Consider the following 27006-nt stretch of genomic DNA (forward strand, 5'->3'; position numbering starts at 1 on the left):
ATAATTCTATATAAACTACAGTTTAAAATATGTATATACATTTGCAATAATGTGCTTATTTTTTGCATATACATGACACATATTTGTAAAAGGTGCTTTTCTGTGTGTTGTCTATATATTTATTGGGATTCAAATGCCTTTATGGAAGGAAGCAGCAACCAACTGCTAAGTGAAGATTTCAACACCACATTGAAGCATTGAATTACACTATATAGGACCTTATGTGTGCTTACTTGTTTTACTCACTTTAGATACACATGCCTGCACACACTAAAAAATACAACCCCAAAGCACTGCATAGTCATAATATATATATATATTTTTTTTTAACCAGAATTGTTGATTGGAGAGGAACAGAGAAGGGGGCAGTGGGGTAAGATGGCATGATTCAGATAGAGCATACAATTTTAAACAACTTTCTAATTAACTTCTATTATCAAATTTTTTGTTATCCTTTGTTGAAAAGCAGGGACATAAGTTCATGAGTGTGCATGTGTCTGTGACACTATATGGCAGCAGTTTTGCAACAATGTTATACATTAACAAGAGCACTAGATGGCAGCACTATTTCCTGTCATGTAGACTTGTGCAAGCTACTTTTCTTGATATAACTTTAACAAAGAATAATAAGACAACAAAGCAAATTTGATAATTGGAGTGAATTTGAAACATCTTTAAAAATGTGTTCTCTACCTGAATCATGAAAGAAAAAATGTTGGGTTTCGTGTCCCTTTAAGTTATAGTTAAATAAAAGATAAATATTATACTGTATATATGTATTTGTGTGTGTGTATATATATATATATATATATATATATATATATATATATATATATATATATATATATATATATATATATATATATATATATATATAAAACATGGAAGGGAACTGCACTCCAAGACCGGATCAGGTACACATCCTGTGATTCAGCAACATCCAGCACTCCAAAAAAGCTGTGATGTCACCAGAGCCACAGGCAGTTAACTCCAGTCCGGAATGGGTGCAAGAACCAAGGGAGATTACAAATAAAAAGTAATACAACAGGACTTCCGGTGGGCGGCCCTACAAGATGGCTGCAGGCTTCATCAGCTCTGAGGAAATTTACTCCTAACTCTAATATTGCTGCTACCTATCTACGCCATCTGCATCTCCCTTGACAGGCAAGCTGTCCGGGAACACCTAGCAGATAGAAGGATTAACAACTCTTCTACCCCGGAACGTCATTTCAAAGAATAAAGCCGTTGGGCTGCGTGGCGGGAATAATACCACCACACTGTACATACATCTAACAAAGCTCCCATTTCTTAATAAAGTTCTTGTCTAGTTACAATGGAGACCTCCAGCGTCAAAGAAGGCTCTGCTGGCTCTTACATCTTAGCGGAACTACAAATCATATTTTTGCCAAGGCTAGAGAGACTCGTGCATGCCTGTACTGACCTATGCACATTACTATCGAATGAGAACCAACCTGGTCCACAGGAGAAGCTAGCCATTGTGCCCATCACAAGAGCCGACTCCTTCATGGAGGTTCATGACAGCTTCAGAGCCCCACACCTACCGGTGAGTGGAACAGTCCTTCCAGCTATATATCCAGTGGAGCCCATCTTGGAACTAAGATCCGGACCAGAGGAGAGCCTGCTGCCACCTCCCTTGCCCCGCGCACGGTGGATTGCGCCCTCAGAACCTGACATACAGGCGATCTGGGAGACTAGCGCCAAAGAACCAGCTAATTGCCTGGAGCACAGCTTACCGCTCTCCCGTATGGCTTGTTGGACGACCACCTCGGCTCCAGCCGCAGATCTTGGCTCAGGCTTTGGAAAAGAGGCCGCCTATAACCCTGCATACTCTGCCGCTACTCCTGTTGAGCCCAGTGCCGCTTCGCTTACCCCCACCACTGCATATGAGGTCAGGCATGAGGGCTACAAACACGGACTAAAAATCAAGATCGCTACATACCTAAGTATCTGCCTGAGAGATAATGTGCCTAACACCATGGGTAAGAGATCTGCAAAATGGGAGAGACAATATAGGATTCTCTTAGCTACGGGTATTGGTTGACTTCTGCTCTTTTATTTTTTGCTCACACGATGGGGTTCAGCAGAAGAGGGTCGCTCAAGATTAAATTGTAGCACCCAGGGCTAACTCCTCTGTAAATAAATAATGAGTTGGAACAACATGGCAACATCTGACTGGCTAAATTTGACTTTACACGCTGTGGACTCATGTTCTAATACCTGTTTGGAAATCAGCCTGCAATCCTGCCGCAGCACATTGCTAACGTTTTATAGCGGTTCTCAACTATGGCCCTGTTGACCATTTATATATCACTCTGCTTATTTTCTTATAGTATTTCTACATTTCCTGTGTCTGAGCTTGTACTTTCTCTTTCCCATCCCCCTGTTTGAACAGAAGAGCTCTGTGTGCAGTTTGATTTTTGTTTTCTTTTTTTTTTTTTTTTGTTTTTTTTTTTTTTTGTTTTTTTTTTTTTTTTTTTTTTGTCCCTTATGCAGCCTGTTTGATCCACGCTATAAGTATATGTTGTTTCCTTCAGTATCCCAGTATAGTATTTATTTGCCAGAGCCCGATCCTATTTACCAAAAAAGTATTGTGGCCAGAAGTTCAAAAAGCTAGAGCAGCCCTTTGATGGTGGGGTCAGACCATGCTCTGTAACCCCCCAGAGAGTTTCCTTACAGCAGCTATATAGTTAAGTGTCCTATTATTTTAATCAATGATGAGTAATGTCTGCAAAATTTTATTTGGATTAAAATTGACTGGCAAGTGTAGGTGGGCTCCATAGGACACCTTAAACTCCTATAAATACACCAGTTGCATTGACCTCAGCTTTAAATGTTCTCTTACATCGCCTATATAATTGAGAGCCCTTATATCATATCCAACTATAAGTAATGTAACCCTTCTGCATCACTGCAGCTGGTTTAAGCTTGGTTGATATATATAAGTTTGCCCTTACAAACCATTTTAACTCATAAGGCTTACATTAATGTGCATAACCCCCCTGCTCAACGGAGTGAATAAGGGAAACATATCATATTCTAACTTTCCTGCTCTTGCACTATTCATATTTTATCTTGTGCGCATGTTTGAATGAGGCTATCACATGAGCCTAACTGTTTCTTGTATCAGGGTTGGGAACACTATTACTTCTGAGCAGACTCGTTACTCAGGTTGTAAACATATAGTCTAGGTATATGGTAAGCCACCCAGCATCTTATTGTGATTCCCCTTGCTTTAAGAGAATCTGTTACTAATATTACCCTGTGGACAAATACCGGAACTTTAGACTGACTTGTGGATGAGACTGGTTGCTTGTTATATTTTGGTTAGTTGATTGGTTTGTGTGTGTGATATGTGTATTAGCAGTTTTTGTTTAGTTAAATAATATTAAAAACACCAATGATGTGGTACAAGTACTCATTTCTCCAATATTTAAAGATTCATCAGAGAATACGCAAATTTACATGCTGTAATGTTGATATAGACTGTAATGTACTCTTTGTCTCAAACACCGCCCTGCGAGGTGGATGATGGAATATATTTTGTAACACTGTGCCTTTCATTGGTTATAAATAAAAATTAAAAAGTAATACAACACATAGAAACACCCAGCACTCACCAGCTAGCTCACAGCTAAGATAAAATCACAACTGGAAAGGTTAATCACTGCATCTGGCCAAATGGGAAAGCTCAGGCACCACATCAAGGTCCTTTCCATAGCCTGAGTCCCTAACACAGGCACACCATCATGCGAGCTCACAGAGCCAAACAAACTGAGAACAAAGAAGGGGTGCACAGGTGGCTGTAATCACCCATAGAAAATACAAAACATGGAAGGGAACTGCACTCCAAGACCGGATCAGGTACACATCCTGTGATTCAGCAACATCCAGCCCTGGGTGCTAAATAGCACTCCAAAAAAGCTGTGATGTCACCAGAGCCACAGGCAGTTAACCCCAGTCCAGAATGGGTGCAAGAACCAAGGGAGATTACAAATAAAAAGTAATACAACACATAGAAACACCCAGCACTTACCAGCTATCTCACAGCTAAGATAAAATCACAACTGGAAAGGTTAGTCACCGCATCTGGCCAAATGGGAAAGCTCAGGCACCACGTCAAGGTCCTTTCCATAGCCTGAGTCCCTAACACAGGCACACCATCATGCGAGCTCACAGAGCCAAACAAACTGAGAACAAAGAAGGGGTGCACAGGTGGCTGTAATCACCCATAGAAAATACAAAACATGGAAGGGAACTGCACTCCAAGACCGGATCAGGTACACATCCTGTGATTCAGCAACATCCAGCCCTGGGTGCTAAATAGCACTCCAAAAAAGCTGTGATGTCACCAGAGCCACAGGCAGTTAACCCCAGTCCGGAATGGGTGCAAGAACCAAGGGAGATTACAAATAAAAAGTAATACAACACATAGAAACACCCAGCACTCACCAGCTAGCTCACAGCTAAGATAAAATCACAACTGAAAAGGTTAGTCACCGCATCTGGCCAAATGGGAAAGCTCAGGCACCACGTCAAGATCCTTTCCATAGCCTGAGTCCCTAACACAGGCACACCATCATGCGAGCTCACAGAGTCAAACAAACTGAGAACAAAGAAGGGGTGCACAGGTGGCTGTAATCACCCATAGAAAATACAAAACATGGAAGGGAACTGCACTCCAAGACCGGATCAGGTACACATCCTGTGATTCAGCAACATCCAGCCCTGGGTGCTAAATAGCACTCCAAAAAAGCTGTGATGTCACCAGAGCCACAGGCAGTTAACCCCAGTCCGGAATGGGTGCAAGAACCAAGGGAGATTACAAATAAAAAGTAATACAACACATAGAAACACCCAGCACTCACCAGCTAGCTCACAGCTAAGATAAAATCACAACTGGAAAGGTTAGTCACCGCATCTGGCCAAATGGGAAAGCTCAGGCACCACGTCAAGGTCCTTTCCATAGCCTGAGTCCCTAACACAGGCACACCATCATGCGAGCTCACAGAGCCAAACAAACTGAGAACAAAGAAGGGGTGCACAGGTGGCTGTAATCACCCATAGAAAATACAAAACATGGAAGGGAACTGCACTCCAAGACCAGATCAGGTACACTTCCTGTGATTCAGCAACATCCAGCCCTGGGTGCTAAATAGCACTCCAAAAAAGCTGTGATGTCACCAGAGCCACAGGCAGTTAACCCCAGTCCGGAATGGGTGCAAGAACCAAGGGAGATTACAAATAAAAAGTAATACAACACATAGAAACACCCAGCACTCACCAGCTAGCTCACAGCTAAGATAAAATCACAACTGGAAAGGTTAGTCACCGCATCTGGCCAAATGGGAAAGCTCAGGCACCACGTCAAGGTCCTATCCATAGCCTGAGTCCCTAACACAGGCACACCATCATGCGAGCTCACAGAGTCAAACAAACTGAGAACAAAGAAGGGGTGCACAGGTGGCTGTAATCACCCATAGAAAATACAAAACATGGAAGGGAATTGCACTCCAAGACCGGATCAGGTACACATCCTGTGATTTAGCAACATCCAGCCCTGGGTGCTAAATAGCACTCCAAAAAAGCTGTGATGTCACCAGAGCCACAGGCAGTTAACCCCAGTCCGGAATGGGTGCAAGAACCAAGGGAGATTACAAATAAAAAGTAATACAACACATAGAAACACCCAGCACTCACCAGCTAGCTCACAGCTAAGATAAAATCACAACTGGAAAGGTTAGTCACCGCATCTGGCCAAATGGGAAAGCTCAGGCACCACGTCAAGGTCCTTTCCATAGCCTGAGTCCCTAACACAGGCACACCATCATGCGAGCTCACAGAGCCAAACAAACTGAGAACAAAGAAGGGGTGCACAGGTGGCTGTAATCACCCATAGAAAATACAAAACATGGAAGGGAACTGCACTCCAAGACCGGATCAGGTACACATCCTGTGATTCAGCAACATCCAGCCCTGGGTGCTAAATAGCACTCCAAAAAAGCTGTGATGTCACCAGAGCCACAGGCAGTTAACCCCAGTCCGGAATGGGTGCAAGAACCAAGGGAGATTACAAATAAAAAGTAATACAACACATAGAAACACCCAGCACTCACCAGCTAGCTCACAGCTAAGATAAAATCACAACTGGAAAGGTTAGTCACCGCATCTGGCCAAATGGGAAAGCTCAGGCACCACGTCAAGGTCCTTTCCATAGCCTGAGTCCCTAACACAGGCACACCATCATGCGAGCTCACAGAGCCAAACAAACTGAGAACAAAGAAGGGGTACACAGGTGGCTGTAATCACCCATAGAAAATACAAAACATGGAAGGGAACTGCACTCCAAGACCGGATCAGGTACACATCCTGTGATTTAGCAACATCCAGCCCTGGGTGCTAAATAGCACTCCAAAAAAGCTGTGATGTCACCAGAGCCACAGGCAGTTAACCCCAGTCCGGAATGGGTGCAAGAACCAAGGGAGATTACAAATAAAAAGTAATACAACACATAGAAACACCCAGCACTCACCAGCTAGCTCACAGCTAAGATAAAATCACAACTGGAAAGGTTAGTCACCGCATCTGGCCAAATGGGAAAGCTCAGGCACCACGTCAAGGTCCTATCCATAGCCTGAGTCCCTAACACAGGCACACCATCATGCGAGCTCACAGAGTCAAACAAACTGAGAACAAAGAAGGGGTGCACAGGTGGCTGTAATCACCCATAGAAAATACAAAACATGGAAGGGAATTGCACTCCAAGACCGGATCAGGTACACTTCCTGTGATTCAGCAACATCCAGCCCTGGGTGCTAAATAGCACTCCAAAAAAGCTGTGATGTCACCAGAGCCACAGGCAGTTAACCCCAGTCCGGAATGGGTGCAAGAACCAAGGGAGATTACAAATAAAAAGTAATACAACACATAGAAACACCCAGCACTCACCAGCTAGCTCACAGCTAAGATAAAATCACAACTGGAAAGGTTAGTCACCGCATCTGGCCAAATGGGAAAGCTCAGGCACCACGTCAAGGTCCTTTCCATAGCCTGAGTCCCTAACACAGGCACACCATCATGCGAGCTCACAGAGCCAAACAAACTGAGAACAAAGAAGGGGTGCACAGGTGGCTGTAATCACCCATAGAAAATACAAAACATGGAAGGGAACTGCACTCCAAGACCAGATCAGGTACACTTCCTGTGATTCAGCAACATCCAGCCCTGGGTGCTAAATAGCACTCCAAAAAAGCTGTGATGTCACCAGAGCCACAGGCAGTTAACCCCAGTCCGGAATGGGTGCAAGAACCAAGGGAGATTACAAATAAAAAGTAATACAACACATAGAAACACCCAGCACTCACCAGCTAGCTCACAGCTAAGATAAAATCACAACTGGAAAGGTTAGTCACCGCATCTGGCCAAATGGGAAAGCTCAGGCACCACGTCAAGGTCCTATCCATAGCCTGAGTCCCTAACACAGGCACACCATCATACGAGCTCACAGAGTCAAACAAACTGAGAACAAAGAAGGGGTGCACAGGTGGCTGTAATCACCCATAGAAAATACAAAACATGGAAGGGAATTGCACTCCAAGACCGGATCAGGTACACATCCTGTGATTCAGCAACATCCAGCCCTGGGTGCTAAATAGCACTCCAAAAAAGCTGTGATGTCACCAGAGCCACAGGCAGTTAACCCCAGTCCGGAATGGGTGCAAGAACCAAGGGAGATTACAAATAAAAAGTAATACAACACATAGAAACACCCAGCACTCACCAGCTAGCTCACAGCTAAGATAAAATCACAACTGGAAAGGTTAGTCACCGCATCTGGCCAAATGGGAAAGCTCAGGCACCACGTCAAGGTCCTTTCCATAGCCTGAGTCCCTAACACAGGCACACCATCATGCGAGCTCACAGAGCCAAACAAACTGAGAACAAAGAAGGGGTGCACAGGTGGCTGTAATCACCCATAGAAAATACAAAACATGGAAGGGAACTGCACTCCAAGACCGGATCAGGTACACATCCTGTGATTCAGCAACATCCAGCCCTGGGTGCTAAATAGCACTCCAAAAAAGCTGTGATGTCACCAGAGCCACAGGCAGTTAACCCCAGTCCGGAATGGGTGCAAGAACCAAGGGAGATTACAAATAAAAAGTAATACAACACATAGAAACACCCAGCACTCACCAGCTAGCTCACAGCTAAGATAAAATCACAACTGGAAAGGTTAGTCACCGCATCTGGCCAAATGGGAAAGCTCAGGCACCACGTCAAGGTCCTTTCCATAGCCTGAGTCCCTAACACAGGCACACCATCATGCGAGCTCACAGAGCCAAACAAACTGAGAACAAAGAAGGGGTACACAGGTGGCTGTAATCACCCATAGAAAATACAAAACATGGAAGGGAACTGCACTCCAAGACCGGATCAGGTACACATCCTGTGATTTAGCAACATCCAGCCCTGGGTGCTAAATAGCACTCCAAAAAAGCTGTGATGTCACCAGAGCCACAGGCAGTTAACCCCAGTCCGGAATGGGTGCAAGAACCAAGGGAGATTACAAATAAAAAGTAATACAACACATAGAAACACCCAGCACTCACCAGCTAGCTCACAGCTAAGATAAAATCACAACTGGAAAGGTTAGTCACCGCATCTGGCCAAATGGGAAAGCTCAGGCACCACGTCAAGGTCCTTTCCATAGCCTGAGTCCCTAACACAGGCACACCATCATGCGAGCTCACAGAGTCAAACAAACTGAGAACAAAGAAGGGGTGCACAGGTGGCTGTAATCACCCATAGAAAATACAAAACATGGAAGGGAATTGCACTCCAAGACCGGATCAGGTACACATCCTGTGATTCAGCAACATCCAGCCCTGGGTGCTAAATAGCACTCCAAAAAAGCTGTGATGTCACCAGAGCCACAGGCAGTTAACCCCAGTCCGGAATGGGTGCAAGAACCAAGGGAGATTACAAATAAAAAGTAATACAACACATAGAAACACCCAGCACTCACCAGCTAGCTCACAGCTAAGATAAAATCACAACTGGAAAGGTTAGTCACCGCATCTGGCCAAATGGGAAAGCTCAGGCACCACGTCAAGGTCCTTTCCATAGCCTGAGTCCCTAACACAGGCACACCATCATGCGAGCTCACAGAGCCAAACAAACTGAGAACAAAGAAGGGGTGCACAGGTGGCTGTAATCACCCATAGAAAATACAAAACATGGAAGGGAACTGCACTCCAAGACCGGATCAGGTACACATCCTGTGATTCAGCAACATCCAGCCCTGGGTGCTAAATAGCACTCCAAAAAAGCTGTGATGTCACCAGAGCCACAGGCAGTTAACCCCAGTCCGGAATGGGTGCAAGAACCAAGGGAGATTACAAATAAAAAGTAATACAACACATAGAAACACCCAGCACTCACCAGCTAGCTCACAGCTAAGATAAAATCACAACTGGAAAGGTTAGTCACCGCATCTGGCCAAATGGGAAAGCTCAGGCACCACGTCAAGGTCCTTTCCATAGCCTGAGTCCCTAACACAGGCACACCATCATGCGAGCTCACAGAGCCAAACAAACTGAGAACAAAGAAGGGGTACACAGGTGGCTGTAATCACCCATAGAAAATACAAAACATGGAAGGGAACTGCACTCCAAGACCGGATCAGGTACACATCCTGTGATTTAGCAACATCCAGCCCTGGGTGCTAAATAGCACTCCAAAAAAGCTGTGATGTCACCAGAGCCACAGGCAGTTAACCCCAGTCCGGAATGGGTGCAAGAACCAAGGGAGATTACAAATAAAAAGTAATACAACACATAGAAACACCCAGCACTCACCAGCTAGCTCACAGCTAAGATAAAATCACAACTGGAAAGGTTAGTCACCGCATCTGGCCAAATGGGAAAGCTCAGGCACCACGTCAAGGTCCTATCCATAGCCTGAGTCCCTAACACAGGCACACCATCATGCGAGCTCACAGAGTCAAACAAACTGAGAACAAAGAAGGGGTGCACAGGTGGCTGTAATCACCCATAGAAAATACAAAACATGGAAGGGAATTGCACTCCAAGACCGGATCAGGTACACATCCTGTGATTCAGCAACATCCAGCCCTGGGTGCTAAATAGCACTCCAAAAAAGCTGTGATGTCACCAGAGCCACAGGCAGTTAACCCCAGTCCGGAATGGGTGCAAGAACCAAGGGAGATTACAAATAAAAAGTAATACAACACATAGAAACACCCAGCACTCACCAGCTAGCTCACAGCTAAGATAAAATCACAACTGGAAAGGTTAGTCACCGCATCTGGCCAAATGGGAAAGCTCAGGCACCACGTCAAGGTCCTTTCCATAGCCTGAGTCCCTAACACAGGCACACCATCATGTGAGCTCACAGAGCCAAACAAACTGAGAACAAAGAAGGGGTGCACAGGTGGCTGTAATCACCCATAGAAAATACAAAACATGGAAGGGAACTGCACTCCAAGACCGGATCAGGTACACATCCTGTGATTCAGCAACATCCAGCCCTGGGTGCTAAATAGCACTCCAAAAAAGCTGTGATGTCACCAGAGCCACAGGCAGTTAACCCCAGTCCGGAATGGGTGCAAGAACCAAGGGAGATTACAAATAAAAAGTAATACAACACATAGAAACACCCAGCACTCACCAGCTAGCTCACAGCTAAGATAAAATCACAACTGGAAAGGTTAGTCACCGCATCTGGCCAAATGGGAAAGCTCAGGCACCACGTCAAGGTCCTTTCCATAGCCTGAGTCCCTAACACAGGCACACCATCATGCGAGCTCACAGAGCCAAACAAACTGAGAACAAAGAAGGGGTGCACAGGTGGCTGTAATCACCCATAGAAAATACAAAACATGGAAGGGAACTGCACTCCAAGACCGGATCAGGTACACATCCTGTGATTCAGCAACATCCAGCCCTGGGTGCTAAATAGCACTCCAAAAAAGCTGTGATGTCACCAGAGCCACAGGCAGTTAACCCCAGTCCGGAATGGGTGCAAGAACCAAGGGAGATTACAAATAAAAAGTAATACAACACATAGAAACACCCAGCACTCACCAGCTAGCTCACAGCTAAGATAAAATCACAACTGGAAAGGTTAGTCACCGCATCTGGCCAAATGGGAAAGCTCAGGCACCACGTCAAGGTCCTTTCCATAGCCTGAGTCCCTAACACAGGCACACCATCATGCGAGCTCACAGAGCCAAACAAACTGAGAACAAAGAAGGGGTACACAGGTGGCTGTAATCACCCATAGAAAATACAAAACATGGAAGGGAACTGCACTCCAAGACCGGATCAGGTACACATCCTGTGATTTAGCAACATCCAGCCCTGGGTGCTAAATAGCACTCCAAAAAAGCTGTGATGTCACCAGAGCCACAGGCAGTTAACCCCAGTCCGGAATGGGTGCAAGAACCAAGGGAGATTACAAATAAAAAGTAATACAACACATAGAAACACCCAGCACTCACCAGCTAGCTCACAGCTAAGATAAAATCACAACTGGAAAGGTTAGTCACCGCATCTGGCCAAATGGGAAAGCTCAGGCACCACGTCAAGGTCCTATCCATAGCCTGAGTCCCTAACACAGGCACACCATCATGCGAGCTCACAGAGTCAAACAAACTGAGAACAAAGAAGGGGTGCACAGGTGGCTGTAATCACCCATAGAAAATACAAAACATGGAAGGGAATTGCACTCCAAGACCGGATCAGGTACACATCCTGTGATTCAGCAACATCCAGCCCTGGGTGCTAAATAGCACTCCAAAAAAGCTGTGATGTCACCAGAGCCACAGGCAGTTAACCCCAGTCCGGAATGGGTGCAAGAACCAAGGGAGATTACAAATAAAAAGTAATACAACACATAGAAACACCCAGCACTCACCAGCTAGCTCACAGCTAAGATAAAATCACAACTGGAAAGGTTAGTCACCGCATCTGGCCAAATGGGAAAGCTCAGGCACCACGTCAAGGTCCTTTCCATAGCCTGAGTCCCTAACACAGGCACACCATCATGTGAGCTCACAGAGCCAAACAAACTGAGAACAAAGAAGGGGTGCACAGGTGGCTGTAATCACCCATAGAAAATACAAAACATGGAAGGGAACTGCACTCCAAGACCGGATCAGGTACACATCCTGTGATTCAGCAACATCCAGCCCTGGGTGCTAAATAGCACTCCAAAAAAGCTGTGATGTCACCAGAGCCACAGGCAGTTAACCCCAGTCCGGAATGGGTGCAAGAACCAAGGGAGATTACAAATAAAAAGTAATACAACACATAGAAACACCCAGCACTCACCAGCTAGCTCACAGCTAAGATAAAATCACAACTGGAAAGGTTAGTCACCGCATCTGGCCAAATGGGAAAGCTCAGGCACCACGTCAAGATCCTTTCCATAGCCTGAGTCCCTAACACAGGCACACCATCATGCGAGCTCACAGAGTCAAACAAACTGAGAACAAAGAAGGGGTGCACAGGTGGCTGTAATCACCCATAGAAAATACAAAACATGGAAGGGAACTGCACTCCAAGACCGGATCAGGTACACATCCTGTGATTCAGCAACATCCAGCCCTGGGTGCTAAATAGCACTCCAAAAAAGCTGTGATGTCACCAGAGCCACAGGCAGTTAACCCCAGTCCGGAATGGGTGCAAGAACCAAGGGAGATTACAAATAAAAAGTAATACAACACATAGAAACACCCAGCACTCACCAGCTAGCTCACAGCTAAGATAAAATCACAACTGGAAAGGTTAGTCACCGCATCTGGCCAAATGGGAAAGCTCAGGCACCACGTCAAGGTCCTTTCCATAGCCTGAGTCCCTAACACAGGCACACCATCATGCGAGCTCACAGAGCCAAACAAACTGAGAACAAAGAAGGGGTACACAGGTGGCTGTAATCACCCATAGAAAATACAAAACATGGAAGGGAACTGCACTCCAAGACCGGATCAGGTACACATCCTGTGATTTAGCAACATCCAGCCCTGGGTGCTAAATAGCACTCCAAAAAAGCTGTGATGTCACCAGAGCCACAGGCAGTTAACCCCAGTCCGGAATGGGTGCAAGAACCAAGGGAGATTACAAATAAAAAGTAATACAACACATAGAAACACCCAGCACTCACCAGCTAGCTCACAGCTAAGATAAAATCACAACTGGAAAGGTTAGTCACCGCATCTGGCCAAATGGGAAAGCTCAGGCACCACGTCAAGGTCCTATCCATAGCCTGAGTCCCTAACACAGGCACACCATCATGCGAGCTCACAGAGTCAAACAAACTGAGAACAAAGAAGGGGTGCACAGGTGGCTGTAATCACCCATAGAAAATACAAAACATGGAAGGGAATTGCACTCCAAGACCGGATCAGGTACACTTCCTGTGATTCAGCAACATCCAGCCCTGGGTGCTAAATAGCACTCCAAAAAAGCTGTGATGTCACCAGAGCCACAGGCAGTTAACCCCAGTCCGGAATGGGTGCAAGAACCAAGGGAGATTACAAATAAAAAGTAATACAACACATAGAAACACCCAGCACTCACCAGCTAGCTCACAGCTAAGATAAAATCACAACTGGAAAGGTTAGTCACCGCATCTGGCCAAATGGGAAAGCTCAGGCACCACGTCAAGGTCCTTTCCATAGCCTGAGTCCCTAACACAGGCACACCATCATGCGAGCTCACAGAGCCAAACAAACTGAGAACAAAGAAGGGGTGCACAGGTGGCTGTAATCACCCATAGAAAATACAAAACATGGAAGGGAACTGCACTCCAAGACCAGATCAGGTACACTTCCTGTGATTCAGCAACATCCAGCCCTGGGTGCTAAATAGCACTCCAAAAAAGCTGTGATGTCACCAGAGCCACAGGCAGTTAACCCCAGTCCGGAATGGGTGCAAGAACCAAGGGAGATTACAAATAAAAAGTAATACAACACATAGAAACACCCAGCACTCACCAGCTAGCTCACAGCTAAGATAAAATCACAACTGGAAAGGTTAGTCACCGCATCTGGCCAAATGGGAAAGCTCAGGCACCACGTCGAGGTCCTATCCATAGCCTGAGTCCCTAACACAGGCACACCATCATGCGAGCTCACAGAGTCAAACAAACTGAGAACAAAGAAGGGGTGCACAGGTGGCTGTAATCACCCATAGAAAATACAAAACATGGAAGGGAATTGCACTCCAAGACCGGATCAGGTACACATCCTGTGATTCAGCAACATCCAGCCCTGGGTGCTAAATAGCACTCCAAAAAAGCTGTGATGTCACCAGAGCCACAGGCAGTTAACCCCAGTCCGGAATGGGTGCAAGAACCAAGGGAGATTACAAATAAAAAGTAATACAACACATAGAAACACCCAGCACTCACCAGCTAGCTCACAGCTAAGATAAAATCACAACTGGAAAGGTTAGTCACCGCATCTGGCCAAATGGGAAAGCTCAGGCACCACGTCTAGGTCCTTTCCATAGCCTGAGTCCCTAACACAGGCACACCATCATGCGAGCTCACAGAGCCAAACAAACTGAGAACAAAGAAGGGGTGCACAGGTGGCTGTAATCACCCATAGAAAATACAAAACATGGAAGGGAACTGCACTCCAAGACCGGATCAGGTACACATCCTGTGATTCAGCAACATCCAGCCCTGGGTGCTAAATAGCACTCCAAAAAAGCTGTGATGTCACCAGAGCCACAGGCAGTTAACCCCAGTCCGGAATGGGTGCAAGAACCAAGGGAGATTACAAATAAAAAGTAATACAACACATAGAAACACCCAGCACTCACCAGCTAGCTCACAGCTAAGATAAAATCACAACTGGAAAGGTTAGTCACCGCATCTGGCCAAATGGGAAAGCTCAGGCACCACGTCAAGGTCCTTTCCATAGCCTGAGTCCCTAACACAGGCACACCATCATGCGAGCTCACAGAGCCAAACAAACTGAGAACAAAGAAGGGGTACACAGGTGGCTGTAATCACCCATAGAAAATACAAAACATGGAAGGGAACTGCACTCCAAGACCGGATCAGGTACACATCCTGTGATTTAGCAACATCCAGCCCTGGGTGCTAAATAGCACTCCAAAAAAGCTGTGATGTCACCAGAGCCACAGGCAGTTAACCCCAGTCCGGAATGGGTGCAAGAACCAAGGGAGATTACAAATAAAAAGTAATACAACACATAGAAACACCCAGCACTCACCAGCTAGCTCACAGCTAAGATAAAATCACAACTGGAAAGGTTAGTCACCGCATCTGGCCAAATGGGAAAGCTCAGGCACCACGTCAAGGTCCTATCCATAGCCTGAGTCCCTAACACAGGCACACCATCATGCGAGCTCACAGAGTCAAACAAACTGAGAACAAAGAAGGGGTGCACAGGTGGCTGTAATCACCCATAGAAAATACAAAACATGGAAGGGAATTGCACTCCAAGACCGGATCAGGTACACATCCTGTGATTCAGCAACATCCAGCCCTGGGTGCTAAATAGCACTCCAAAAAAGCTGTGATGTCACCAGAGCCACAGGCAGTTAACCCCAGTCCGGAATGGGTGCAAGAACCAAGGGAGATTACAAATAAAAAGTAATACAACACATAGAAACACCCAGCACTCACCAGCTAGCTCACAGCTAAGATAAAATCACAACTGGAAAGGTTAGTCACCGCATCTGGCCAAATGGGAAAGCTCAGGCACCACGTCAAGGTCCTTTCCATAGCCTGAGTCCCTAACACAGGCACACCATCATGTGAGCTCACAGAGCCAAACAAACTGAGAACAAAGAAGGGGTGCACAGGTGGCTGTAATCACCCATAGAAAATACAAAACATGGAAGGGAACTGCACTCCAAGACCGGATCAGGTACACATCCTGTGATTCAGCAACATCCAGCCCTGGGTGCTAAATAGCACTCCAAAAAAGCTGTGATGTCACCAGAGCCACAGGCAGTTAACCCCAGTCCGGAATGGGTGCAAGAACCAAGGGAGATTACAAATAAAAAGTAATACAACACATAGAAACACCCAGCACTCACCAGCTAGCTCACAGCTAAGATAAAATCACAACTGGAAAGGTTAGTCACCGCATCTGGCCAAATGGGAAAGCTCAGGCACCACGTCAAGATCCTTTCCATAGCCTGAGTCCCTAACACAGGCACACCATCATGCGAGCTCACAGAGTCAAACAAACTGAGAACAAAGAAGGGGTGCACAGGTGGCTGTAATCACCCATAGAAAATACAAAACATGGAAGGGAACTGCACTCCAAGACCGGATCAGGTACACATCCTGTGATTCAGCAACATCCAGCCCTGGGTGCTAAATAGCACTCCAAAAAAGCTGTGATGTCACCAGAGCCACAGGCAGTTAACCCCAGTCCGGAATGGGTGCAAGAACCAAGGGAGATTACAAATAAAAAGTAATACAACACATAGAAACACCCAGCACTCACCAGCTAGCTCACAGCTAAGATAAAATCACAACTGGAAAGGTTAGTCACCGCATCTGGCCAAATGGGAAAGCTCAGGCACCACGTCAAGGTCCTATCCATAGCCTGAGTCCCTAACACAGGCACACCATCATGCGAGCTCACAGAGTCAAACAAACTGAGAACAAAGAAGGGGTGCACAGGTGGCTGTAATCACCCATAGAAAATACAAAACATGGAAGGGAATTGCACTCCAAGACCGGATCAGGTACACATCCTGTGATTCAGCAACATCCAGCCCTGGGTGCTAAATAGCACTCCAAAAAAGCTGTGATGTCACCAGAGCCACAGGCAGTTAACCCCAGTCCGGAATGGGTGCAAGAACCAAGGGAGATTACAAATAAAAAGTAATACAACACATAGAAACACCCAGCACTCACCAGCTAGCTCACAGCTAAGATAAAATCACAACTGGAAAGGTTAGTCACCGCATCTGGCCAAATGGGAAAGCTCAGGCACCACGTCAAGGTCCTTTCCATAGCCTGAGTCCCTAACACAGGCACACCATCATGCGAGCTCACAGAGCCAAACAAACTGAGAACAAAGAAGGGGTGCACAGGTGGCTGTAATCACCCATAGAAAATACAAAACATGGAAGGGAACTGCACTCCAAGACCGAATCAGGTACACATCCTGTGATTCAGCAACATCCAGCCCTGGGTGCTAAATAGCACTCCAAAAAAGCTGTGATGTCACCAGAGCCACAGGCAGTTAACCCCAGTCTGGAATGGGTGCAAGAACCAAGGGAGATTACAAATAAAAAGTAATACAACACATAGAAACACCCAGCACTCACCAGCTAGCTCACAGCTAAGATAAAATCACAACTGGAAAGGTTAGTCACCGCATCTGGCCAAATGGGAAAGCTCAGGCACCACGTCAAGGTCCTTTCCATAGCCTGAGTCCCTAACACAGGCACACCATCATGCGAGCTCACAGAGCCAAACAAACTGAGAACAAAGAAGGGGTACACAGGTGGCTGTAATCACCCATAGAAAATACAAAACATGGAAGGGAACTGCACTCCAAGACCGGATCAGGTACACATCCTGTGATTTAGCAACATCCAGCCCTGGGTGCTAAATAGCACTCCAAAAAAGCTGTGATGTCACCAGAGCCACAGGCAGTTAACCCCAGTCCGGAATGGGTGCAAGAACCAAGGGAGATTACAAATAAAAAGTAATACAACACATAGAAACACCCAGCACTCACCAGCTAGCTCACAGCTAAGATAAAATCACAACTGGAAAGGTTAGTCACCGCATCTGGCCAAATGGGAAAGCTCAGGCACCACGTCAAGGTCCTTTCCATAGCCTGAGTCCCTAACACAGGCACACCATCATGCGAGCTCACAGAGTCAAACAAACTGAGAACAAAGAAGGGGTGCACAGGTGGCTGTAATCACCCATAGAAAATACAAAACATGGAAGGGAATTGCACTCCAAGACCGGATCAGGTACACATCCTGTGATTCAGCAACATCCAGCCCTGGGTGCTAAATAGCACTCCAAAAAAGCTGTGATGTCACCAGAGCCACAGGCAGTTAACCCCAGTCCGGAATGGGTGCAAGAACCAAGGGAGATTACAAATAAAAAGTAATACAACACATAGAAACACCCAGCACTCACCAGCTAGCTCACAGCTAAGATAAAATCACAACTGGAAAGGTTAGTCACCGCATCTGGCCAAATGGGAAAGCTCAGGCACCACGTCAAGGTCCTTTCCATAGCCTGAGTCCCTAACACAGGCACACCATCATGTGAGCTCACAGAGCCAAACAAACTGAGAACAAAGAAGGGGTGCACAGGTGGCTGTAATCACCCATAGAAAATACAAAACATGGAAGGGAACTGCACTCCAAGACCGGATCAGGTACACATCCTGTGATTCAGCAACATCCAGCCCTGGGTGCTAAATAGCACTCCAAAAAAGCTGTGATGTCACCAGAGCCACAGGCAGTTAACCCCAGTCCGGAATGGGTGCAAGAACCAAGGGAGATTACAAATAAAAAGTAATACAACACATAGAAACACCCAGCACTCACCAGCTAGCTCACAGCTAAGATAAAATCACAACTGGAAAGGTTAGTCACCGCATCTGGCCAAATGGGAAAGCTCAGGCACCACGTCAAGGTCCTATCCATAGCCTGAGTCCCTAACACAGGCACACCATCATGCAAGCTCACAGAGTCAAACAAACTGAGAACAAAGAAGGGGTGCACAGGTGGCTGTAATCACCCATAGAAAATACAAAACATGGAAGGGAATTGCACTCCAAGACCGGATCAGGTACACATCCTGTGATTCAGCAACATCCAGCCCTGGGTGCTAAATAGCACTCCAAAAAAGCTGTGATGTCACCAGAGCCACAGGCAGTTAACCCCAGTCCGGAATGGGTGCAAGAACCAAGGGAGATTACAAATAAAAAGTAATACAACACATAGAAACACCCAGCACTCACCAGCTAGCTCACAGCTAAGATAAAATCACAACTGGAAAGGTTAATCACCGCATCTGGCCAAATGGGAAAGCTCAGGCACCACGTCAAGGTCCTTTCCATAGCCTGAGTCCCTAACACAGGCACACCATCATGCGAGCTCACAGAGCCAAACAAACTGAGAACAAAGAAGGGGTGCACAGGTGGCTGTAATCACCCATAGAAAATACAAAACATGGAAGGGAACTGCACTCCAAGACCGGATCAGGTACACATCCTGTGATTCAGCAACATCCAGCCCTGGGTGCTAAATAGCACTCCAAAAAAGCTGTGATGTCACCAGAGCCACAGGCAGTTAACCCCAGTCCGGAATGGGTGCAAGAACCAAGGGAGATTACAAATAAAAAGTAATACAACACATAGAAACACCCAGCACTCACCAGCTAGCTCACAGCTAAGATAAAATCACAACTGGAAAGGTTAGTCACCGCATCTGGCCAAATGGGAAAGCTCAGGCACCACGTCAAGGTTCTTTCCATAGCCTGAGTCCCTAACACAGGCACACCATCATGCGAGCTCACAGAGCCAAATAAACTGAGAACAGAGAAGGGGTGCACAGGTGGCTGTAATCACCCATAGAAAATACAAAACATGGAAGGGAACTGCACTCCAAGACCGGATCAGGTACACATCCTGTGATTCAGCAACATCCAGCCCTGGGTGCTAAATAGCACTCCAAAAAGCTGTGATGTCACCAGAGCCACAGGCAGTTAACCCCAGTCCGGAATGGGTGCAAGAACCAAGGGAGATTACAAATAAAAAGTAATACAACACATAGAAACACCCAGCACTCACCAGCTAGCTCACAGCTAAGATAAAATCACAACTGGAAATGTTAGTTACCGCATCTGGCCAAATATATATATATATAATCCTTCAGATTTTAAAATTTTTGCTGTAAAGGGGAATTCTAATTTAAGCAAGATCACGCACAATCTTATACCCATTGCAAGTCACATGATCCACCAAAGGGTAGTTGGATTGTGCTAAAGTTACACTACTTTACAGGGTTTGCCTGACTGGTTGCACATATTTGCTCTAGGGCAGGGGTGTCCAAACTTTGCTCTCCAGAGGTTTTGGAACTACATTTCCCATGATGCTCAGCTAGATAAAATGCTGGCTGAGCATCATCGGAAATGTAGTTCCAAAACCTCTGGAGAGCAAAGTTTGGACACCCCTGCTCTAGGGAAACAAGTAAACTTGGAAAATTCTGTGTTCCCAAAATATGTAAAATAATGCCATACAATCTATTTATGGCTGGATTATTAATCCGTGGACACCAAACCTTACTACCTCGGTTTAAGTGGCTGACACTTCTACTGATGTGTTCTGCACTCACTCCTAGGCATGCTTGAGGTCATTGAATAACTTCTTTTACCAGCACCTACAATATGTGTCAATGGATATTGATAGATTTTTGGAAGAGTTATAGATATATTTAATGTCACTTAATATGTTAGATTGTGATTATTCAGTTGTTTACACCTAGCTGTGTCTGCAATGGAAACAACTGAACAGTGCGAAATTTCATCTTTCCAAGAATTTCACTTTGAAGCCAGCAATATTGCTCTGATTTAACTGATCAAAGTAAAAAAATCTCTATACATCTTTAGTGACATGCATCTGCATTAATGCTTTAAATACTGGCAGGAGAAAATAGGCACATGCAAAAAAAGTCTATGAAAGTGTGGTAATTTCATCTATTTAAACATTAATACTTTGAACAGGTTTAAATAGAAACCCATGCCTGCTGTATGGCACAGATGTACAGTAGATCTCAGTGTAATTCACTTGTGGCCTATCTGACAGTCACAATGTTAAATGATTTAAAACCTATTTTAAAATGTTTAAAAAAATATGTTAATTTTAATACATTGAAATCGGAACAAAGGTATTTTGGAGTTTATTTAATAATATATATATATATATACACAGTAAAAAAAATGTATGACTATTTAACACATTTAGGGCTAGAACGGTTTTCCTCTAGAATTAGGATTTTTGCGCTAGTTGGGTTGTGCTGGTATTACAAGTTGAAAATAAAGGTATTTAGCACAAAAATCTAAACTTAGAATTTCATGTGCGCATTCACGTATTCCCCTATGGAAGTCAATGCATGAAATAAAGTTTAAAAAAAAACTAACATTCCACTTTCGCTCTGCCACCATCACATATTCTTATTAGCGGTAACCAGATACGAAAATATGAATATGTCATATTCCAATGTTCCTTTTGTAAAGGAATATGGTCTATTTAATTATAAATAAATATTTGTACTTATTTATGTTGTTTTTTCTAACATATATATATGTATACCTATATAAATAGATTATTATATATAGGTATAAATATATACAGATTTATATAGGAATATCTATTTAGAAAATCCTAAAACATATTCTGCTATGTGCAGAATATTGGATTGTGAAATATTTACAGTAGATACATAGTTAAAATGTTTTAATAAAATTTAATTTTGCATTAATATGTTTTTATCTACTTAACGGCAAAAGGCTCTAATGCACTTAAATACAGTATGTGTCTATATGTGTATACATATATATTTATGTGTTTATATGTGTATATCTGTCTGTAAATACTTACATTCACATTTAAATACATTAATACATATGTACACGTATATAGACATATATGTATATATGCATATATATCATTAGTGTATATGTATGTATCTCTCAATGTTAAAGCCATTTGGAGGCTTTTTTTTCCCAACAACCAAAATCTCATATATTTGAACCCTTATAAACTTGCTCAACTTGTAATATCAGCACACTTTAACCCCTTAATGACCGGACCATTTTTCAATTTTCTTACCCTTAATGACAATGGCTATTTTTACATTTCTGCGGTGTTTGTGTTTAGCTGTAATTTTCCTCTTACTCATTTACTGTACCCACACATATTATATAACGTTTTTCTCGCCATTAAATGGACTTTCTAAAGATACCATTATTTTCATCATGTCTTATAATTTACTACAAAAAAAATAATAAAATATGAGGAAAAAATGGAAAAAAACACACTTTTTCTAACTTTGACCCCCAAAATCTGTTACACATCTACAATCACCAAAAAACACCCATGCTAAATAGTTTCTAAATTTTGTCCTGAGTTTAGAAATACCCAATGTTTACATGTTCTTAACTTTTTTTGCAAGTTATAGGGCCATAAATACAAGTAGCACTTCGCTATTTCCAAACCACTTTTTTTCAAAATTAGCGCTAGTTACATTGGAACCCTGATATCTGTCAGGAATACCTGAATATCCCTTGACATGTATATATTTTTTGTTAGAAGACAACCCAAAGTATTGATCTAGGCACATTTTGGTATATTTTATTCCACCATTTCACCGCCAAATGCGAGCAAATAAAAAAAAAACTTTACATTTTTCACAATTTTAGGTTTCTCACTGAAATTATTTACAAACAGCTTGTGCTATTATGGCACAAATTGTTGTAAAAGCTTCTTTGGGATCCCCTTTGTTCAGAAATAGCAGACTTATATGGCTTTGGCATTGCTTTTTGGTAATTAGAAGGCCGCTAAATGCTGCTGCGCACCACACGTAAATTATGCCCAGCAGTGAAGGGGTTAATTAGGTAGGTTGTAGGGAGCTTGCAGGGTTAATTTTAGCTTTAGGGTAGAGATCAGCCTCCCACCTGACACATCCCACCCCCTGATCCCTCCCAAACAGCTCTCTTCCCTCCCCCACCCCACAAATGTCCCCGCCATCTTAAGTACTGGCAGAAAGTCTGCCAGTACTAAATAAAAGGAGTTTTTTTTTTTTTTATAAAAAAAATAAAATATTTTAGCTGTGATGGACTCCTGCCTTAGCCCCAACCTCCATGATCCCCCCCCCCAGCTCTCTAACCCGTTCCCCTATCTAATTGCGGCCATCTTGGGTACTGGCAGCTGTCTGCCAGTACCCAATTTGCCCAAAAACAAAAGTATTTTTTGCTCTTTTGCTTTTTTTGGGGGTTTTCTGTAGTGTAGCAGCCCCCCACAATACCCCTACCCCCCTCCCCCTCCCAGATCCTTTTATACTATTTAAAAAAAAATCTCCTTCCCCCTCTTCCCTCCTCATTGGTGTCAGTGGCCAGCTAATGCGCGCGCACGTGCGCACACGCACGCGCACGCGCGCCCCCCCGCACACTCCCGGCACCCGGCGTGCACATTGCACTTCTAGGAACCGGATGCCGGGTAGCGATGGGCCGCCCACCCGCCTCCCTGTTGCGCTCCCACCCACCAACGAACCGGCACCATCGCTACCGCTGCAGAGAGGGCCACAGAGTGGCCCTCTCTGCATCGGAGTCTTCTAAAAAGGTATTGCAGGATGCCTCCATATGGAGGCATCACTGCAATACCCTGAGAGCTGCTGGAAGCGATTGCGATCGCTTCCAGCACTGTCTTAGACAACTGACGTACCAGGTACGTCCATTGTCATTAACTACTTGTTAATGCATGACGTACCTGGTACGTCAGTTGTCATTAAGGGGTTAAACAGAGTGCAAACGATCAAGAAAACCCTCTCAAAATTGTTTGCTCGCCACTTGTAATCTAGCCCTTAATATATATCCCAAGATATATTTTGTTGTCAAAGACTTGTGCTTTAAAGGGACATTAAACACATACGCCTAGATTTAGAGTTCTGCGGCCAAAGGGGTGCGTAGCTAACGCTAGCTTTTTTCTGGCCGCACCTTTTAAATACCGCTGGTATTGAGAGTTCACAGAATGGCTGCGTTAGGCTCCAAAAAAGGAGCGTAGAGCATATTTAACACAACTTCAACTCTCGATACCAGCGGTGCTTACGGACGCGGCCAGCTTCAAAAACGTGCTCGTGCACGATTTCCCCATAGAAAACAATGGGGCTGTTTGAGCTGAAAAAAAACCTAACACCTGCAAAAAAGCTGCGTTCAGCTCCTAATGCAGCCCCATTGTTGTCTAAGGGGAAACAATTCCTACGTCTGCACCTAACACTCTAACATGTACCCCGAGTCTAAACACCCCTAACCTTACACTTATTAACCCCTATTCTTCCGCCCCCGCTATCGCTGACCCCTGCATATTTTTTTAACCCCTAATCTGCCGCTCCGTAAACCGCTGCTACTTACATTATCCCTATGTACCCCTAATCTGCTGCCCCTAACACCGCCGACCCCTATATTATATTTATTAACCCCTAATCTGCCCCCCACAATGTCGCCTCCACCTGCCTACACTTATTAACCCCTAATCTGCCAAGCGGTCTGCACTGCTATTATAATAAAGTTATTAACCCCTAATCCGCCTCACTAACCCTAAAATAAATAGTATTAACCCCTAATCTGCCCTCCCTAACATCGCCGACACCTAACTTCAAACATTAACCCCTAATCTGCTGACTGGAGCTCACCGCTATTCTAATAAATGTATTAACCCCTAAAGCTAAGTCTAACCCTCACACTAACACCCCCCTAAGTTAAATATAATTTTTAGCTAACGAAATAAATTAACTCTTATTAAATAACTTATTCCTATTTAAAGCTAAATACTTACCTGTAAAATAAATCCTAATATAGCTACACTATAAATTATAATTATATTATAGCTATTTTAGGATTTATATTTATTTTACAGGTAACTTTGTATTTATTTTAACCAGGTACAATAGCTATTAAATAGTTAAGAACTATTTAATAGCTAAAATAGTTAAAATAATTACAAAATTACCTGTAAAATAAATCCTAACCTAAGTTACAATTTAACCTAACACAACACTATCAATAAATAAATTAAATAAAATACCTACAATTATCTACAATTAAACCTAACACTACACTATCAATAAATTAATTAAATACAATACCTACAATTATCTACAATTAAACCTAACACTACACTATCAATAAATTATTTAAATAAAATATCTACAAATAACTACAATGAAATAAACTAACTAAAGTACAAAAAATAAAAAAGAACTAAGTTACAAAAAATATTTTTTTTTTACAAACATCAGAAAAATATTACAACAATTTTAAACTAATTACACCTACTCTAAGCCCCCTAATAAAATAACAAAGCCCCCCAAAATAAAAAATGCCCTACCCTATTCTAAATTAAAAAAAGTTCAAAGCTCTTTTACCTTACCAGCCCTGAACAGGGCCCTTTGCGGGGCATGCCCCAAAGAATTCAGCTCTTTTGCCTGTAAAAAAACACATACAATACCCCCCCAACATTACAACCCACCACCCACATACCCTTAATCTAACCCAAACCCCCCTTAAATAAACCTAACACTAAGCCCCTGAAGATCACCCTACCTTGTCTTCACCTCACCGGATCCCGATCTGTCCAGAAGAGCCTCCGATGTCTTGATCCAAGCCCAAGCGGGGGGCTGAAGAGTGACGTCCATCCTCGGGCTGAAGTCTGGATCCAAGCGGCGGCTGAAGAAATCCATCATCGGCTGAAGTCGGAAGTCCATCATCGGGATGAAGTCTTCTATCAAGCCGCATCTTCAATCTTCTTTCTTCTGGAGCGGAGCGGAGCCATCTTCTTTCCAACCGACGCAGAACATCCTCTTCAACCGACGCCTACTCGCAGAATGACGGTTCCTTTAAATGACGTCATCCAAGATGGCGTCCCTCGAATTCCGATTGGCTGATAGGATTCTATCAGCCAATCGGAATTAAGGTAGGAATAATCTGATTGGCTGATAGAATCAGCCAATCAGAATCAAGTTCAATCCGATTGGCTGATCCAATCAGCCAATCAGATTGAGCTTGCATTCTATTGGCTGATCGGAACAGCCAATAGAATGCGAGCTCAATCTGATTGGCTGATTGGATCAGCCAATCGGATTGAACTTGATTCTGATTGGCTAATTCCATCAGCCAATCAGAATATTCCTACCTTAATTCCGATTGGCTGATAGAATCCTATCAGCCAATCGGAATTCGAGGGACGCCATCTTGGATGACGTCATTTAAAGGAACCGTCATTCAGCGAGTAGGCGTCGGTTGAAGAGGATGTTCTGCGTCGGTTGGAAAGAAGATGGCTCCACTCCGCTCCAGAAGAAAGAAGATTGAAGATGCGGCTTGATAGAAGACTTTATCCCGATGATGGACTTCCGACTTCAGCCGATGATGGATTTCTTCAGCCGCCGCTTGGATCCAGAATTCAGCCCGAGGATGGAAGTCACTCTTCAGCCCCATGCTTGGGCTTGGATCAAGACATCGGAGGCTCTTCTGGACAGATCTGGACCCGTTGAGGTGAAGACAAGGTAGGGAGACCTTCAGGGGCTTAGTGTAAGGTTTATTTAAGGGGGGTTTGGGTTAGATTAGGGGTATGTGGGTGGTGGGTTGTAATGTTGGGGGTGGGTGTATTGTATGTGGTTTTTTTATAGGCAAAAGAGCTGAATTCTTTGAGGCATGCCCCGCAAAGGGCCCTGTTCAGGGCTGGTAAGGTAAAAGAGCTTTGAACTTTTTTAATTTAGAATAGGGTAGGGCATTTTTTATTTTGGGGGGCTTTGTTATTTCATTAGGGGGCTTAGAGTAGGTGTAATTAGTTTAAAATTGTTGTAATATTTTTCTAATGTTTGTAAATATTTTTTTATTTTTTGTAACTTAGTTCTTTTTTATTTTTTGTACTTTAGTTAGTTTATTTCATTGTAGTTATTTGTAGATATTTTATTTAAATAATTTATTGATAGTATAGTGTTAGGTTTAATTGTAGATAATTGTAGGTATTGTATTTAATTAATTTATTGATAGTGTAGTGTTAGGTTTAATTGTAGATAATTGTAGGTAGTTTATTTAATTTATTTATTGATAGTGTAGTGTTAGGTTTAATTGTAACTTAGGTTAGGATTTATTTTACAGGTAATTTTGTAATTATTTTAACTATTTTAGCTATTAAATAGTTCTTAACTATTTAATAGC

General features: G+C 43.9%; 1 protein-coding gene across 1 annotated transcript in view; it reads left to right on the plus strand.

The window, feature by feature from the left end:
• TMPRSS15 (transmembrane serine protease 15) overlaps nucleotides 1-27006 on the plus strand; it is an 839864-nt gene that overhangs the window by 62459 nt on the left and 750399 nt on the right. The window contains exon 5 of the mRNA XM_053705190.1: nucleotides 1329-2000. Within this exon, the coding sequence (XP_053561165.1) occupies nucleotides 1329-2000 (672 nt within the window). The remainder of the gene's footprint in view (nucleotides 1-1328; nucleotides 2001-27006) is intronic.

The sequence above is a fragment of the Bombina bombina genome, chromosome 3, assembly GCF_027579735.1.
Source record: "Bombina bombina isolate aBomBom1 chromosome 3, aBomBom1.pri, whole genome shotgun sequence".
NCBI lineage: Eukaryota > Metazoa > Chordata > Amphibia > Anura > Bombinatoridae > Bombina > Bombina bombina.